The sequence below is a fragment of the Ostrinia furnacalis genome, unplaced genomic scaffold (assembly GCF_004193835.3).
Source record: "Ostrinia furnacalis isolate ACB-3 unplaced genomic scaffold, ASM419383v2 OfSCF4245, whole genome shotgun sequence".
NCBI classification, from domain to species: domain Eukaryota; kingdom Metazoa; phylum Arthropoda; class Insecta; order Lepidoptera; family Crambidae; genus Ostrinia; species Ostrinia furnacalis.
Genome location: NW_021134484.1, coordinates 458,953 through 478,751, shown reverse-complemented (window position 1 = coordinate 478,751; position 19,799 = coordinate 458,953). Strand labels below are relative to the sequence as shown.

The 19,799-nt window shown below is 35.9% G+C and overlaps 1 protein-coding gene across 2 annotated transcripts; it reads right to left on the bottom strand.

Annotated features, from left to right (window-relative positions):
- Positions 1-2,382: 2,382 nt before the first annotated feature.
- On the bottom strand, positions 2,383-19,055 carry Gale (UDP-galactose 4'-epimerase). 2 transcript variants are annotated; one of them, XM_028313507.1, is made up of 7 exons: positions 18,854-19,055; positions 13,513-13,774; positions 10,542-10,655; positions 7,280-7,459; positions 6,632-6,745; positions 5,575-5,746; positions 2,383-3,312 (listed from the first exon to the last, which is right to left on the bottom strand). In XM_028313507.1, the coding sequence occupies exons 1-7, from the start codon at positions 18,871-18,873 to the stop codon at positions 3,077-3,079; spliced, it is 1,098 nt and encodes a 365-aa protein (XP_028169308.1). In that variant the 5' UTR covers positions 18,874-19,055; the 3' UTR covers positions 2,383-3,076. The 2 variants fall into 2 exon arrangements, with proteins under 2 accessions (XP_028169308.1, XP_028169309.1); XM_028313508.1 differs by lacking the exon at positions 18,854-19,055 and adding an exon at positions 17,254-17,520.
- Between the last annotated feature and the right edge of the window lie 744 nt (positions 19,056-19,799).

Genomic DNA, 19,799 nt, shown 5'->3' with positions numbered 1-19,799 from the left:
TCTTTTCTGTTAACTTATTTGTAACTTAGGTAAGTGAGATAAACACTACAATTTATGGTTTCACAAGTCTCGGATAAAGGGAAATATCTGGCGGATTATCGCTGGTACTTATTATCAGGGACAGGTACAATTACTGACCTTAATACACAATATGTTAGGTTAAAAAAAACAATTATTATAAAAACTATTTTTATTTTACATTTAGATAAATAATAAATTCGAATAACTGACATAAAATTAGCACCGCAAAAAATAAATACATGACTTCTAAGATAAAATTAATTGTACCTTTGGTAACATAGAATAAGAAATGCAATTAACTGGAATGATACATATCGTAGTACATTTTATAAATGCCAATAGAATGAAAAAGTAAGCCCTCATAAAAGCCAGATTAAAAATTAAGCAACAGGAGAAAATATTAAATAATGTAATCGATACAAATTCCATCAACTATTATCTTCGAATAACATCGATCTAAAATTATAGTACATTCGTTCGAAATAAACTATGAGATTTCAAATCTATTGGGATATTAGCTAGTCTTTTGTCTATTAAATATTAAATCTGGAATAATTTATATACCTAAATAATAGCCCCAAATTGTTCATTTGGATTGAAGCTTATAATTTAACATAGATTTTTTTTTTTTTTTTTTTATGTATAACAAGGCAGGTATTTGACCACAATCGCACCTGATGTTAAGTGGGATGCAGTCTAGGATGGTACATATCTGCCCTGTAAGTGCTTATTCACTCTCGCCTTGAAGAGGCCCGGATTATAGTTTTCGGGAAAGACAGCAGCAGGCAACGAATTCCAGTCCCTAGCTGTTCGCATTATAAAAGTGTCATCGAAACGCTTAGTGCGAGCTGGTGGAATGTCAACAATATAGGGATGGTACGCTAATTCTAAATAAACAATACAAAATAAATCTTTGGATATTATAGCCTGACCAGGAACATAAAAACCCTCGCCATGTTGCGGAAAACTAATGGTACTAATTTCTTTTAATGGCAACAGTTACTGAAAACTTAATTAACATGTCACTTTGCATGTCAGTCTATTGCTGTCAAAGTGTAAACAAACTTTATTTTAAATGTGTGCAATTGATTTTGTGAATTAAATTGCTAAAATATTTTTATAGTCGTGAAAGAAAAGTGGTTCACAATGTGTTAATGTATTTGTCGAAGAGAAATACCAAGGGTTCGGACAATATTTTCATTGAATAATGTTTCCGACAAAGGTTGTCAAATTGATTGACATGTTTATTGTATAATACAGTCTACTATGAAAATTAGCTGTAGTTTGTTTCAACTACCTATTTTAAAGTTTTTTGTCACTTTCTCAGTTTTGAATTTTATGGAATTGGGAAAGAAGTACCGAGTTTGAAGCGTTCATGAGCAGACATTGCAGTTGAATATTCAAGTTCTGAATTTGATTATTGATGAATAATAAAATAAATCCTACTAGCTCGATTGATGGTTTCATTTAATTTATTTAAACCAGGTTAATTTATGAAAATATCAAATTCGCCCGTAATCCTGAATCCTGATACATAAATTTAGCCTATTAATTTAACACAGGTACGACTGTACTCAGTGTTGCACTATCAAATGCAATTGAAGCGCCTCTATGCCAGGGTTTTTATGTTCCTGGTCAGGCTATAATATGTAACTAGAAACAAAAATAAAATATATTCTACACATAAGTTAAAATATTATTTGCACTGGCAATAAATTCCTTTGGTAACACATTTGGTGTTGTCAATTAAAAAATGAAAATCTTTTATGGCAACATAAATAGGAACGTACAAACATTAAAAACGTTGGTTCTTTAAATAATTTTACAGATTAAATTATATTCGTCGATTATATTTCTAAATAAAAGAATCAAATGGCACTAAAATAAACAATTTCGTAAAAAAATAGATGAGAGACACGTCATGATATTTTATTTAAATAACGTGTAAGTAGAGGTACGTATAGTTCGCGCAACGAAAGTTGAGGCGATCGACACAAGCAAAGATTTGTATCTGTATAGTCTGACTGACGATGTTTTCTCGCTTGCTCAGTGCCTACATTTAGGCTGAGTTGCACCACCATACTATGCTTTTTGTATGAGAGATTTTTGACGTTTGTTGATGCGGTTGCAGCAACCCAGCCTTAATAGCTAGTCTATTTGGACTTGAAGTGTACATAAGCGCACTTTATTCAGATATTAGGTACCTCTGTGAGTACCGTGTTTGCCTTAACTTTCGCTGCGCGACCTATATTTGCGATTTCTGGTTTATTACTTGTTTATTGTTCTATCATCTCGTGTCTCTAACCTAGCTATCGGAATGCACTAATACTGGCAACTAAATATAATTATTTATTGCGTTCAATTTTTTTTCATTTGTACATCTAAAGCTTGCAAAGCAAGTTAACTCTTTTTCTCTTTTTTTAGGCTTTCGTCTATAAAGACAGACTATTAAGTAGTAATCTTATAAATGTAGCAACTATACAATTCTATTGAAAAAATGTTTAATATACTTACATAATTTCAAGATTCTAATTTTTAACAATAACTGTGTACTTCGGTCAATTTTTTTGTCAGGTAAAGCCCTGGTAAATAGACAATCGGACACCATCAGTCAAATGTAGGTACATATTTTTATGAGTTATCAAAAAAATTGTCTCCGTCTCCATAATTATGGCAACACTCACGTTTGACGTTTTAGCTTCTGTTTGTAAAGTCAACTGGCCAAATGATGTTGAGTTCAAGTGAAATAAAACTCAGAAGAAACGAAAATGAGCCAGATTTTCGTACATTTAAAATCCTTTTCTTTTTAGTTAATTCAAGTATCACTTGTGAATAGTGTCCGTCCCCTTTATTCATAAATTGCCTATTGGCAAGTCGCTGCATCAAATTGATTTAGATTTGATCACCCAGGTGAACAAAGTATCACCTAGGTCATCAGTGGACTTCTTATCCATGGGTGATCAAAGGACACCAAAGTGTCGCTTGGAGTCCACTTTGTTCAACTGGATTTGATCACCCAGGTGATCAAAGTGGAATAGACCTTCAAATTACCTGTTTAACTCTTATTAAATCCATTGGGGTTATTGCTCTGCCACCTCCATGTGTCCCTGCACATATCCTCTAGCGTCCTTGTCGCACGCCAGCCTAACAGCCTATGCGAGAGCGAGACATCAGCATAGTTCGCAGCTATGTCTCCCGCGCGGCGGCTGACGATTCGGTATGGGATTTTGCGACCGCTGGCCGCTTCGAAAGCCGATATCATTTGGAGGACTGAGTATCCAGTGCCAGTACCTTTGGAGAGAAAATGAAAATGTAAGTGATTTAATTTGTTTTTATTTTATTACGGAAGAGCAAACAACTTTAAAACATTTTATTATTAGTTGGAAAGACGTAGGGTAAACCAGAGAGTGATTGCCCACTGATAGTGATTGCCCGCTTTAAGAATAATATTGTCAGGTGCTGACTTTGAATCACTCTAGTTAGATTTGAATTTACTAAGTAGATGGCTCCGTGATCAATGTACAGTAGATTTAAAATTTACAATAGGAAACACTTAAAAAAAAAAACAGTTATGGCGGATTTTGTCAGGACGGGTGAAAATGTTACTCAAACAGGTAAAGACTTTAACAATTTTACTAAGGAATTGCTTGCTGAGAGGTTAATTTTTTTTCCAAGTTATTTAATATTCAAGTAATGGTGTATAGCCATGATGAAATTATAAGTCTTTTCTCCATTACCAATGAAAATAACTGATAAAATTTGATTTCTAACGGTCATTTTAACGGTGGGTAATCACTGCACGTAAATCTGTATATTTTTAGTTATTGCCCACCATCATTTCAGTTATTGCCATATGTTAATATATAGTTATTGCCCAGTGCAATTATTATTAGAGTGTTGCCACCATGCAGTAGCAGTGTTTAAGTTGCTCATTGCTAGACTTGTTTTGCAATTTACAGGCTTATATATTGAAATGGCTTTTAATGTTTCATTTTCAGTATGCCAAAGACTCCAAAAGTTCAATATAGCTTAGAAAATTTGCAAAAAGCGATCTAAGCTGTACAAGATGTATCCAACAATTTATCTACAAGATAAATTGCTGAAAAATATGGTTTGGCTTGAAAAAATTGATGTAAATTCAAACTCAAATACAAAAAATGAAAATCCTACGTTAAATCTACTAGTGAAAATGTTAATTGTAAGGCAATAGATACAACTTTAGGGAAGAATAACCAACAGCTAATTGAACATTCTGAGCAACCACTTGAACTGATATCAAAGAAGATAAAAAAATAAATACATATAAAATTCAAATTTTTGCGTCATCTATGTTGTGAAGTAGATGATTCTGTCTCTACCGATTCTGACTCATCAACATCAGCTCAAGAAATATTTGATAATATTTATGTTAATAAGGCCAAACGCAATTTATTTTGAAATTTTGAAGACTGTACTACTAGAATTTAAGTTTAATGTTTTGTTTTGTTTATTTAAAGCCTATTTTATCATTTTAAAATTTATTATTTTGTTTTAAAATACTGGGCAATTACTGTGCTTTGATGTGGGCAATTAGTGTAAGTAATGGGCAATGACTGTACTTTTTGGAGGATTTTAAATTTATTTCAATATTTTCTAAGTTACGTAAGTTTTAACTAAAAACTGTTAATATTCTGTTTAACAGTTTATTGAGTTATAAGAAAAAAGTCATAAATGGTCGATAATTAAAACACTTTCTTTAATTTTTCATCTCAATGTGTTTGAAATCTTTAAGTGGGCAATAGCTATACGGTTTACCCTATTTCTAAAACGTTCTAATTTAAAGTTGCATGCCACAATTATTTTTACGTTCAGACTGACTTCAAACTGACGTCATTGGGTGAGGCCTATGTTCAGCAGTGGACGTCCTATGGCTGAAATGATGATGATGATGATGACTTCAAACATCAAAAAATATCAAAAAAAATTGGAAAACATACGTAACGATATTTTTCTATTCATCTCACAGCCAACACAAGATTATTTTATTTAGGTACATTTTGATCACGGGTGACCTTACCACCTAAAACTTCCTTCTATTAGTCTAGTAAAGATTCTATGCCTCGGAAGGAAAAAACCGGAACTATTTTAGAGTCACTATTAATTTATCCATCTATTTTACAGACATATAAGATTTTAAACTTTCGCGTTCCATTTCAATTAAGATTATTAATGAGCGACGTTTATTAATGAGTTACATTATGTACTTACGGCTTGACGATTCGGCTGCGATGCTGCAGTAGTGTAACAAATGACAATATTAGGGTAGTTGAAAATCTTCAAGCCCGCCCGAACGGACGACGCCGCAAACCGCCAGTCTGCTTGTGACCACGGCTGCAGCATCGCAGCCGAAACGTCAAGCCGTGAGTACATAATGTGACTCATTAATAATAAACGTCGCGTTAAGACCCGTGTCTTACTCTATCTTATTTTACAGACAGTCACATAATGTGACTCATTAATAAACGTCGCGTTAAGACCCGTATCTTACTATCTTATTTACAGTCTAATACTTACCCAAATTGACAGCATGGAACCCGCTGAACCCGGGCTGGCTGAACAGTTTGACAGCCTTCACGTGGCCCTCGGCTAAGTCCTCGACATGTATGTAGTCACGCACGCCGGTGCCGTCCGCCGTCTTGTAGTCAGCTCCGAATACTTGCAGCTCGTTTAGACGCCCTACGGCCACCTTGTGACAGATAAGAATATTATCATCATCAGATCATTCTGGCCCGTTTTCACCATCAAAGCCTTCTAATGAGGCCCATAGTAAGCGACCACGTTTCAGATCCATAATCCGAAGATATCCCGGACGTCAGTTTGTACGAGATTAGAATGGCTCTCAAACAGTTGAAGAACAACAAGGCACCGGGTGATGATGGAATCACGGCTGAGCTTTTGAAGGCAGGTGGAACGCCGATACTGAAGGCTCTTCAGAAGCTGTTCAATTCCGTCATCCTCGAAGGAAAAACGCCTACGACATGGCACAGAAGTGTGGTGATACTCTTCTTCAAAAAAGGTGACAAAACCTTGTTGAAGAATTATAGACCCATCTCACTTCTGAGCCATGTCTACAAGCTGTTTTCGAGAGTCATTACGAATCGTCTCGCTCGCAGGCTCGACGACTTCTAGCCTCCCGGAATTTTAAGTGTATGAAAACAAAATTCCTGTCAACCCCTATAGTAACACATAGGGATCACTTAAAAATTAGGGATTGATGGTGAAAACGGGCATTAGTCTCCACTGGAGAAGCATGACTGTCTCTTTTACTAAAGGCAAGATAGGAAAAGGGAAAGGAGTTTGGGAGGGTTGGTGTCAGCATATTTTTTCCTTAGTAGCCTTAAGAGGCTTCCCCAAACTGTCTAGGCAGTACTAGAAATTATAGAGGATTGTACTTCTACAGTAGAGTGTCGAGTAAGACCTGATGGGCTGATGATAAATCAATGAATTGAAGAAACAGTTCCCATTGCAGTAGCACGGTAGAAGAAACACTTGTGTATCCCATGATACATAGTCTGGAATCCAAAATTTAAATCCTTAATTTTATCCTTGAAAAAATGTAGGGCAAACTAACCTGTGATATGAAAGGCATGAGGTTGTTTGGTATACCCGCTGGATCTTCACCTATACGGCCGCTATTGTGTGCTCCCACCGGGTTGAAGTACCGGAGGGATATGATCATCCATTTCTAGAAAAAATACAAATAACCAATTAAGACAGTCAACTGTACTAAGATGGCAACATTGAATGTGGAAAAATTGCCGGCAATATTGCTCAGATTGGGAATTTTAGGAGGCAACTTGCCTTTGACCTCTATTCTATCACACATAATGATGGTAATATGACAAAATCTAAGTTGGATCACACTTTCTGACGGCCACTTAAGCAAAATTTCCGTCTACTTATTAGAACACTTGAAAAACAACAGTCTGCATCACAAAAAAAAATGCGGTCTGAGGTCAGGTCAAAGTACCTAATCACTATGCGGACAGCATTGATTTTTTTTAAGAATAAGTTAGTCCCTCGTACTAAGCTAAAAATATGCTCAGTGCATGGGCTCAACAGTACTCACCACACGGGATTCGAACACGCGTTCTCCAGATCCGGATCACGAGTTGGCCAGTCCGACCTCTTCAGCGTTCGGCTATCGTGGCTTCTTTGACTTGACCGCAGACCGCATATAGGTACTGTGACAAATCCTTTAACACACAAAAGCACTTACCGGGTCACTCCTACAAATATCCTTCATGATCTCCTCGCAGAAGTACTTGGACTTGCCGTAAGGACTGGTCAGTCCCTTGCCAGTCGGATGGCCTTCGTTCAACGGCAGGTATTCCGGCTCGCCGTACACTGTGCAAGACGAACTGTAGACTAGCTTATACACGCCGTGCTTGCGCATCACCTGGAGGAAATAAATATGAAAGTAAGTAGGTAATAATACATTTTAGATAGAAGCGGGAAAGCCAAAAAGCTGTGGAAGAAGGAATTGCATAAATAAAGTTTGGAATAAGTGCGAGGAGAGAAATGTGGAAGAACATGATGGTTGGATTTACAAAGAGCTAATGTTATCCTCTGATAAATAAAATAGTAAATCATCTCATTAGTTTTAAGCACTTTTAGTTATAGTAATTTCATTCATGTATGCGTGTTTGTCTTGTTGGTTGTCCTAATAAATAAAATAAATCTCAATACTGGCGCCTCAATGTGCAAATGTACGAACTCAACCAAAGCTCGCATTATAAGAACTAGAGGTCGCAGTGTAAAATGTCAAAGGATATTTTATTTATTCATTTCGAATAACCTCCCCAACCCGTCTGGCCNAGTGTGAGTTACGATAAAGTGCACATATGAAATTAGGTGAAACTAGATCTATTTTTATCGACAAAAAACAGGTCAAAATTTTTTTGAGATTTTTAAAAAAAATTTAAGTATTTTTTTTTTTCTTCCAATTACTTACCTATTGTAAAGAAAACGTAATAACTCTTAAACTAAGAGGCATATCCTGTAAAAACAGTAATAATGCTAAATAACAGACGATACTAAAAAAATACATAAAATACTCAGAAAATGCCAACAAATAATAAAAAATAATACTTTTTGAAAAAAATCTGCTTTTAAATTCGTGTATTTTTGGTTATTTGATAAATTTCTCCAAAAAAAGCCCCTATAACAGGTGGTTTTTATTACTTTGCATTATTCTTCATTCATTATTTTAATGTTGTGATAGGGATAGAGACATGCGATTTTTGGTTTTACAAAGGTAATACGATAGAGAATAATACAAAGCAATAAAAACCACCTGTTATAGGGGCATTTTTTGGAGAAAACCAAAAAAACACGAATTTATAAGCAGATTTTTTTCAAAAAGTATCATTTTTTATTATTTTTTGGCATTTTCTTAGTATTTTTTTAGTATCTTCTGTTATTTAGCATTATCACTGTTTTTATTTTATCAGGATATACCTCTTAGTTTAAAAGTTATTACGTTTTCTTTACAATAAGTAATTTTAAGAAAAAAAATTAATATAAAAAAATTAAATAAAAATCTCCAAAAAAATTTGACCTCTTTTTTGTCGATAAAAATAGGTCTAGTTTCACCTAATTTCATATGTACACTTTATCGTGACTCACACTGTATAATTAACGAATCTAACAGTTGTTGCCCCAGTAGACCCCACAATAGCGGCGGCGGGGTTCAAACAAGTGTTCCTTGGATCCCGAGTCGGCCAGTCTGACATCTTCACCGTTCGGTATTGTAGCTTTGTTCTATAGTTCAGGATTCTATGTGAGTATCTACTGCTTGACTGCCAAAAATCCAACCAATGAAGGCCAGGGCATCATGAAAGAAACATAAATGGTCNAATGACCCTGGAGAACATCTATTTAAACAAATCCTTTATGGCATGGTCAGACACGCCAGGATTAACTCATTCCAAAGCTCTCATAAAAGCCTATGATCAAAAAAGCTCTAAGCAGATCATAGGACTGAGTAGGACCAAGATGCGCATCTTAGTTCGAGCCCTCACTGGACACTGCAGCTTAAACAAGCACTTGTCCACTATGGGACTGTCCGAAACAAGAACGTGCAGGATGTGCCAAGAGGCAGATGAAACGCCACTACACATGCTCACGGACTGCGGACCTCTGATGCGCAAGCGGAGCTTACACCTGGGCAAACACATCCTAAGCCCACAAGATGTAAAACATATCGCCCCCCAAAAGATACTGCACTTCCTAATGGATGCAGGACTCGGAGGCGAACTGTAAGGAAAACAGCGGCGATCACAATTAGGGTTTCTGCTCGAGCTTTCTCGAACTCGAGAAAACTCGAGAAATTTGGCTTCATTCGAGACGAGAAAAAAATTACCGGAGCTCGAGAATTCTCGAGTTTCGATTTTGAAGCTTTAATATTCTTGAAAGTCTATTTTCTTAGACAAAATTAAGTTTTTATTTATTTAAAAGGATAACGTTGCTTTTAGACTGGCCTAGTCTTTCCTTTTTTAACTGATTTGATTGCAAATCTGTAATGATCTCAATCGAAACCATGTAATATGTTCACCAACGAGTATGCTATATTTATTATTTATGTTTAACTCTGACTGATTTAAAGGCTGAAAAATTTGTTAACTTTTTGTTAGGTTAGGTACGGAGGCACGAGTACAGTTCGTAAAGATTATTCAAGTCGTTATCTTTATGAAATTTAATTTAATAAAAAGTTTTTTTTTGTTTATAAAAAAAATATTTATCGTTATTTTACTATTTGGACTTGTGTTCTTTGGAAAACAAGTGATTCCATTGTATCTCCAGATTTTTATTGTTATTTATCCATAAAGTACACGCGACTTTATAACTTTTGTTACGATTATTAGTTAATATTCATTATGAAAGAAGATTTTATTTTTTGTTTCTTTCCTTACCAAAATAAGTGGTACTAAATTCTAATATTGATTGATGTGCAATAAAAGTAGCTATATTAGATTAAAAAACCTGCGTTTTTATTAAATTTCAACCGATTTCAACAGTTTTCATTAAACAACTCGAGACCCGAGAAAACTCGAGACTTTGGCCTCGAGAATTCCCGAAACTCGAGAAAAAAATTAGGTCGAGAAATCAGAAACCCTAATCACAATAGATCGATAACGGTCGCAGTGATACTAGGACTTTATTGAACTAGAATAGCCGCTCAACACAAATAAAAAAAAAAAAAAACCCGTCTGGCCAGCGTGGGGAGTACGAGTGTAGGCCTTCCACTTCCCTAAGATTACCTACATAACACTAAATGACCAGATGATAATGAATTATTGTTGTGTTCCGGCAGTTAAAGCTAAGATAGTCAGTTCCTCTGAGGTTGAGGATTCTGGGTGAAGCTCGCTCTCACCTTCGGCCTGATCATCAATTTCCATCAGATGAGAAGCAGGCCAAGAGCTTCTTCGTTGTGGATTAAAAATCTATGAATATGGAATGATTATGATGATCTTCCTTACCTCAAACAACGTGCACGTCCCAGAGATGTTGGCCTGATAGTACTCAAGGGGTTTCTGGACTGACTCTCCCACGGCTTTCAGCGCCGCGAAGTGGATCACGCATTGGATGCTGTGCTAAAATGAATGAAGATAAAATGAAGTTCGAAGGAGAAACGGAGTTTGTTCCGGCGTTTCTCCTCAGCACATGCCATATTATGTTTGTCTCGAAGCGCTGGTAGGGCTCAAAAGATAAGGAGACATGTAAAGTGCCCCATAAGGGATACCTTTTTTTCATTATTAGTTTTTGACGTGGACCACCTACAAGGTGGACCGACGACATCGTAAAGGTAGCAGGGAAGCGCTGGATGCAGGCCGCTACCAATCGATCAATGTGGAAAGCATTAGGGGAGGCCTATGTTCAGCAGTGGACGTCCTATGGCTGACATGATGATGATGATGATGAGTTTTTGACGTTGTTCCAAAATATTAGTCAAAAAGTATTTTTGATTTTGAAACGTCAAGGATTGATTGAATAAGTTAGTCCCCCAAATCAAATCAAAACATTTAGTTTGTAGGACCTTTATACACGTCCCAAATACCTTAGCTCGCCCTACCACCACTTCGGGACTACATATGGCTGGTGCTGAGAAGAAACCACCCACGAAACTCATGCGGGTTGCAGACCAAGCAGTACTGACGCAATTTTCACTAGTTGTGTTCGTTTCAGCTGAAAGACGTCGTCCACTGTTGGACAAGGAATTCCACAAAGACCGGTCCCTTCAGGCACCTCCCGCGACCTTCACCAATTGTGTGCAGATTCCAAACTATGGAATGCGAGCTAAGTCGATTAATTTAGCTTAACTCTTCAACCTGCATTAAGGTGTGAAACTATGCTGACGAATGCATTTCAGTATGTACTTAATTGGTCTTAATATGGAAACTTAACCATTCACAGGACATCGCCGAATACTTGAAACTGTGCTTGAGTTTCAATGGAATTTTGAGATTACTTGTATGTAGTTAAAACTAATTGTTTAATTGCACCCGGTTATCGGTTGTATGACACATAAGTTAGATCATAAAATATCGTTACTGATAGATTGAGCGCACGTGCGTATACGCAAAATATTTTACGTGTTCGTTGTCGCGCGTCCATTGTTTCTATTCTTAACCAAAACTTGACTTTTTTTTTGCAATTTACGAGGTATAAAATAAGGTCTATTTTGCCCAGGATTTTTTTAAAACTTGTCACATGTCAAATATTCAGTAATCTGAGCGAAAATTTCAAAAATGTTTTCTGAACCAATTTGACCAAGTTCTCGTCATTAAAAGACGAAGATAATGTAGTTACCTAGAAGATGCCCACGCGTAAATATTATTCATGTAGGTACACGTAAGTAAATATTTTTGATAGTTGTTTACTAATTTTATCAGGTAGGTATTGGTTCTTTCACCTTTCCAGTCTGCAATTGGGCCAGACGAAAATATTATTGTCAAGACACAGTGAAAAATAGAGGTGATATTTTTATATGTATTTATAGGTACCTACTTCCATATTAGACTAAGAGCTAGTGAACGCCAGACCTACGTCATTTTATAAAAGCTGAAAGTTTGTCAGCGTATGCTCCCAATATAGGATATAATGTTGGTAAATTATGGAGTTTGGGTCGTGGTGGCTTTAGGAGCTACCCTAAAAAAACTGTCTGGCAAGGAGTTGGAACTGTCAAAACTGTCTGGCTGTTGGGGAAAATACTTCTAGTAGTTGCCCAAGTATTATACATAAAAATCAGATTTTATAGTGTAACGTAAATCTAACTTTTACGGTGGCTTTTTCTGCATATTCAATAGACTGTAATTCTACCAATATGTTATACCATAACATCTGATTTTTATGTATAATATTTGGGCAATAATTAGAAGTATTTTCCCCAACAGCCAGACAGTTTTGACAGTTCCAACTCCTTGCCAGACAGTTTTTTTAGGGTAGCTCCCAAAGCCACCACGACCCAAACTCCATAATTTACCAACATTATATCCTATATTGGGAGCATACGCTGACAAACTGTCAGCTTTTATAAAATGACGTAAGTCTGGCGTTCACTAGCTCTTAGTCTATATAGGTATGACCGGATTCATGATAATGAGACTGAGGTTAAGTTAGTTACTACCCGAAGTCCGAACTCAGTCAGTACCTGAGGTATGGGAGCGGCACGGGAGGTTGTTCTTGAGACGTTAACCGTCAGCGAAACTTCAGAGCTTCAGACATTAGGGGGCGTCCATTAATTACGTAAGACAATTTTGGCGATTTTTCAACCCCCCCCGCCTCCCTTGGTGAGATTTTTCCAGACCCCCTCCCCCTCCCCACAATCTCACGTGAGTAAAATACATAAAATATTTGCAATGTAAATGGGTTATCTATGCTTCGATTAGGATTTAATATAAAAAAACCGTTTCTTCTAATTTCTTTATTGTTTAGACGGTTTAAAATAAAAAATTGAATAATTTATCATTATCATCTTGAAATATATTTNCCCCCAAACGTCTCACGTAATTAATGGACGCCCCCTTATTGGTATGCTCTTCGCGTCATAATAATGTCAATGTCACCCCTCCTGTGCAGCTTCCAAACCTTAGGCACTGATCGAAATAAGCGTGAGACCTATAGTTCAGTAGGTACCTCTAGCATGTACAACTTTCGTCTTCGAATCGTTTGCGTATTCGACAAAACTCGATACTTAACCTTCGATCGAATTAAACGATAACGTGACAATTTTGATTCTCAAAATGAGTTTCGTGCAACCATTTCTCATACTAAGTTCACTTTACGACACGTTCACAAGGGCGCAGTTGTAATTTTCGTACTAAATCGTTTGATGGCGATTCGAATACGCAAACGATTCGAACTCAAAAGTTTTTCGTGCTAGCCGTACAGCTCTTGGTTTGCGCAACCCGCATTAGAGTCAGAGTGGAAAATATCAAAAATATTCCTTACCGATTCAAAAATCCGACTCAGCCCTGACGCATCTCTTATATCGACTTCATAAAAATGTATCTTCCTCTTCGTCAACTCCTCAATAATCCTCAACGCCTCAGGTTTCTTCTGTCCTGGTTCTCTGTACGCGTTGGACAGGTTGTCCACTACAACTATGTCGAAGTTCTGGTGCTCCTGTTGTTTCTCCAGGAGTGCTGCGACGGTGTGGGAGCCGACGTAGCCCGCGCCGCCCGTGACCAGGATTGAATGGGTCATTGTGTCCCTGGGAGGAGTAAAACACGGTTAAATAAAGTAAGTCTAAGGCTACCTACGGCCGGATACTCGCGACACCCCCACTCGGGTGATGACGGAACGCCGCGGAAGTTTTAGTGGGTATACCTCGTCCTTTTCAGGACGGAGCAGCGCCCTTTTCAGGGTGCTGGGAGTCCCACACACCACCCTGTCCTCCGGCAGTGGTGACGGTGCGCAAAGCAATTCCTCCGCGACAAAAAAAAAGGTTAAATAAAGGACAAAATCTACCTGCCCACGATCAGATTGTAAAAGAAAGAGAAAAATTTGTATTCTTTGAACCTCTCCCTGGATGGTCACATTGGTCACCGATTATTTTCATTCATTCCAGAAATCTGAGTTTCAAGGTAGTTAGGTAACCGATACTATTCTATACTACGGAAAACTTCAGTAGTTTTATTACGGCACTGTTAACTCCTCTTGTTCCCACTACAGTAACTCCTATGAAGCTAGAATACACTGTTTCAACGCCAGTAAAACCTAAATCAGTGAAGTTCAAGCTTCATCACTCAGAGGAAAGTTTAACTGTCATTGGACCAGCTAAGTAATTAATTCCATAGCAAATAGACAAATTCAAAGTAAAAGTTTACGAGATCGAATGAGGAGATCCGTAAACGAACGAACTGAAGTCGCTGACATAGCCCGACGGATTAGCAAGCTGAAGTGGCAATGGGCAGGGCGCATAGTCCGCAGAACTGACGGCCGATGGGGCAGCAAGGTTCTGGAGTGGAGGCCGCGTACCGGAAAACACAGCGTGGGACGTCCACCCACAAGGTGGACCGACGACATCATAAAGGTAGCAGGAAAGCGCTGGACACAGGCCGCTACCAACCGGGCAACATGGAAAGCATTGGGAGAGGCCTATGTTCAGCAGTGGACGTCCTATGGCTGAGATGATGATGATGAAAGTAAAAGGATTGACTTCCTTCCAGTTTCAGGCGGGTGGCAGATTTGACATCTGCTATTACCTACCATTAACTTATGGTGCATACCACAGACAGTAAGAAATTATACAGAAATCACATTAGCTTATAATAGAAAAGATAATATAAGTTTAAATTATAAAGACCTACCAAGTAGTAGCAGTTATTCCAACGAAGATACGCTACTTAATGAATACCTTGTAAACAGATCAGTCACAAACGCAAGCTAAATAACATTCGTGACAATCATACGTTATTGAAATGGCTCTCATAAACATTATAAGGGTTAATATAATAATAAACAACCTGATAATAACTGCAATAGTCTGATAAGAACATCTCTAGGAATTTATCTAACAGTCAATATTAAAAATACAGGGCGTATAGGTGTTCTTCTTTCGTAATGACAAAATTTTGCAAAACCAATCGCAATAGTACAAAGGATGCTTTCCCTAGCTTGATGGACTAACGAGCTCAAAAAGATAGCAAGCAGTAAGTATCTAGATGCAAAAGAAGATCATGAAAAAGTTGAGAAAGCTGAAATTCGACATTGGAATGCCATAGGCAGACATGACAATAATGGCGATGATGACAAATTCATACCCCATGACTTTAAATTAAACTCCGTGCAGGAAGTTCAAAGGGACGTTGATAATCCCTATGGAATTTTAGAAAATGAGCCAAAAACTATAACGTAATGATAACGAGATATCCATACGTACAGATAACATAGAGAAATTCATAGCTACACTGATTGCATACTAGTTTAAGTGTCGTATCGTATCTTGACACATACCTAAGTACTTAAACTAATTAGATAAAGAAATTAATCAAAGGATTAACATTTGAAGATTGGTTATTAATCCATTAAAATGACGATTCCTTACAGAATATTTGCTTACGATGATAAAACTTGTCATTGAGTGTGTAATTGCTAAGTATTGTGTAAATGCATAGTACCTACCTAAGGTGGTATTTCTAGAGAAGTCACGCACGATAATCGCACTTTTGTTCAACAAAACGTTAGTAATAAGGATGAAATTAGCATGACAGGAACGGAGAACTCTACATACAATGCAGTATAAAACATAGTAAATAACTATTTCACGTTTGCAATAAACTGTGCATAATAATGTTTTTACGGTTGTATGGTATGTAATTTTGAAGTTTCTGTAGATATTCACACTCGTAGGAAAATTATGATCTTACAAAGACAGATGCTATTATAAACCACATAAGACAGCCAAAATGAAATCTGAGATACAATACCAAATTAGAACAAGTTTCAACAGTATAAGTACTTAGCTCTTATAGTTTCGGAAAAAAGTGGCTGTCTGTGACATACGGACGGACAGACAGACCGACGGACATGACGAATCTATAAAGGTTACGTTTTTTTGCCATTTGGCTACGGAACCCTAAAAATTAGCTTTGCCGCTGGTTCCATTTTGCCTGATTTAAGTATGCATCTCAATCATAGAAATGAAAGACAGCGACAGACAGATCCGAAGGGGAGTCCCAGAGGGAAGATAAACAGCTTGATTAATCTAGGCTCATATCTTACAGTGTGGATCCGGAAGAAGAGATTTCAGCCGAAAGACGTCCACCGCTGGATAAAGGCCTCTCCCAAGGATTTCCACAAAGACAGGTGCGCCGCTCGCATGCAGGCGGAAAAGACGGCTAGAAACAAATGTGGAAACACCAAGCCTCCTGTACCTACCCGTCTGACCTACATGGGAAGGGTTAATCATATCCTCGATTGGTCTCTAGTAAATTAGAAGGATCTGCTCCTGCAGTAGGGACTAAAATCCCATGACTTGTGAACTTGTCTTAGGAAAATATCTGTAAGTATATGCTCTGAGGATTGCGCGCCACTTAAAAATGTCTTCAAGGAATTTACCACTTGATTTTAGTGTCAAACGCTTATCTTTCTTTAATTAGGTGTGTAAAATATTTTAGACTAAAAATTCTGTAAAGGCTACATGAATTTTTCCTTGTTTTAATAAAAATAATTGTAGTTTTAAACAACGTTAGGAACTCGCATAATTAGCCGTAAATTGATACATATCCTACTTGTGCGATTGTGTTAGAGATAATGTCGACTATTTAGCTAGCTATCATAAATAACGGATTACTCAATATTGTTAAGAATTTAAAATACCGCGTAACTTTATTATCCCAAACCGATAAGGAAAAATAATGGATAAAGTTATATTATTTTAAATCCATTTACAGCTAAGAAGTACGTACATAGGTGTAGGTAATTTAATACATACAAAACTTTACAGTAGACCTTAAAATCAAACTGTTCCTATAATGGAACTGTTAGTAAAATTGCGTCGCTTCCCGTTTAATTCGATAAAACATCCACATCATCAATTGAAACTTATTAAAATCGTCCATACATACACTTCCGATTCTCTATTTCTACTAAATTCAACAATGGCCGCAAATCACAAAGTTCAATTTTCAAAAAATAGAACACAAAATTCCGGCCAGTTCAAACTCACAGAAGAAAAAAAATACTAACTTTTTTTTACCGCGGCAAGTATAGCGTAGGCGTGGACTTCGCACAACGTCAGAGAGGTCACTGAGGAGTTTTATCGTATCGTTCACTTGACTTCTATTACACACAGATTAGCTTATCAGTGCTTGTATCAGAGTTGTTGAGCGTTGTAGCCTTTTCATGTACGTTATGATAACGTACATTGAGAAATAGAATGATTGATGATTTAATGGTTTATTCAGTTTCATTACTGTAGCACGTAGACTGTTTAGTTAACGGTTAAAGAAGTTAACAATTTAATTATTTATGTTTATTGATAAATAATACTGGTCCCAGTACTGGCCCCTGGGATATACCAAATTTTTTTATTACATTAATTTGTTTTTTTTTTTTCATATTATGATATTTTTAAACAATATTGATGAGAAAAGAAGTTACTTATTTTGTAACATTCAACAAAGTTAATCTAATTTTCAGGCACACATTTATTTTCAGAGCCATTAATTTAAATTATTTGGTAGTAATTAAGTGTTTCATTAATTAAATTAGTTCTCTTTTTATTATCTTTTAGGTATTCCACTAACTTTAACTTATTTTGAATTTTTACAGTTTACGGTGAACCTAGTGTTTGAAAAAATGTTTTAGAAGTATAAAAATATTATCACCACCTTGACCTCTCTGCCTGATTCTTGGTAGACTGGTGGAGAGTGCTCTTTGGCATTAAATTCAGTTCTATTTCTTATTATTATTATTGCAATTACCCAGATTAAAATTAAAAATTTTAAGTTTTTTATAATTTGGTTTATTTACAATATACACAATACAGGGTGTTAGGTAAATGTGTATCAAGCTGACACTAGCCTATGTTAATATAATTATGCATATGTCCTGGAAATGTGTTTCATTTAGGTATTTTATACAATACCTAGGTAATGTATAGAATGCCTGGGGTGTCCAGGCAATGTATGAAATCTCATGAATATCATGATCTATTTGTATACCTAACAATGAAGGAGATTTTTGAGTTTAGTGTGTAATGTTTAGTATCAGAACAACAAAGTTTGCATATTTTTAAATAATGCTGACAATGATTCTAGATTGGACATAATATAGTGTAAAAATCAAATCTACTAAAATGAAATTCCAGTACTATTATACTAGTACTACAGGCACTAGATATTAGGCACTTATCCTTGATTTTTTTTTCTTGGCTCTTGATTATGTTTAAAATTTGGGACAGGTCTTAGGCTGAGTTGCACCACCTAACTTCAGTCATAACTTTAACGATAACCTGTGTATTTTTATGGAGTTTGACAGATTTTTTACGTTTGTTAATGTTAAAGTAAGATGGTGCAACCCAGTCTTAGTAAGTGAAAATGTTTGAACATGTATTGTCCTCTTCAAAATAAATTAGTTTTTGATAAAATTATAAAAAAACATGTGTAGCAGATAATGTAAGGAGGGTGTTACAGTGCACTAGATGTCTTTTAATAGAATTAAATATAAGAGCGCACACATAAGGTAAAATTAAAACGAGGAAATACATGATCAAACTGGTTACTGTTGAAAGTACATACCTTTCTGTGGTTGAAAATAATGTATTCAGAAAATGATAAGTACTTACCCGTTCTCAATTGGTTTCATTGTTTAATTTAAAACGATGACGTACACCAGTCACGTACTAATTCTAGCAGAATAGTAAATTTCGTTCAAGGTTTGTTTACACAGCAAGAAAATGCTTTTCTATAAATTCTATACTATTTTATTGATCACTTCAAAAGAAAACCTATAGCTTATCAACTGTTTGATGAAATATTATTCATATCACATTCTGAAAAGAGATATTTATTACAATAAATTGGTCAAAATTGAAATTTTAAAATTATTTGCGGCTGCAAAAAATTATACACAAACGTTTTAAAACCAGATCACAATCTAAATAATTTGAAATAATAAAAATGGTTCTTCGTTTTTTTTAATTTTTTGTTAGGTCCTGCAATATGATTTCGTATGTATTAAGAATGTATTTTAAAATAATATGATTAAAATCATCTTAATAATTATATATTTTTTAAAGAAAACAACTAAAATAAAAAAACTTTGATGAATCAAGTATAATTATATTTGAACGTACCTAAAAGTGACATTAATTTGACGTGTTTTTAAATATGGCAATACCTCTAATCCATATTTGTGGGCAATACCAAGTTGTAGTTGGTTGATTCCGGTCTATTCAAAGAAAAAATCGCAAAGAAACACTAAAAATAAATGTTTTCTCAATTTTTTATGCAATTTTACATGACCACGAAATACTTTCATTTCTATGTTAAGATAGTATTTTTTCTTGATTTCCGAACGACTATAAATTGCCATATCAAAAAATCCTCCCTGTAAACGGTAATTTTATTAACTCGATGTCTTTACACTCATATTGAATGATTAATTCCAGAGTCATTGATTTTCTTGGGCCACCTTTCATTTAATTAAAGTCTCTATGATAATATCTATCTATCTTCTCTAAAATTAGGAAAATGATATTGCCTTATGTTTTGGTTAATTATATTAGTATG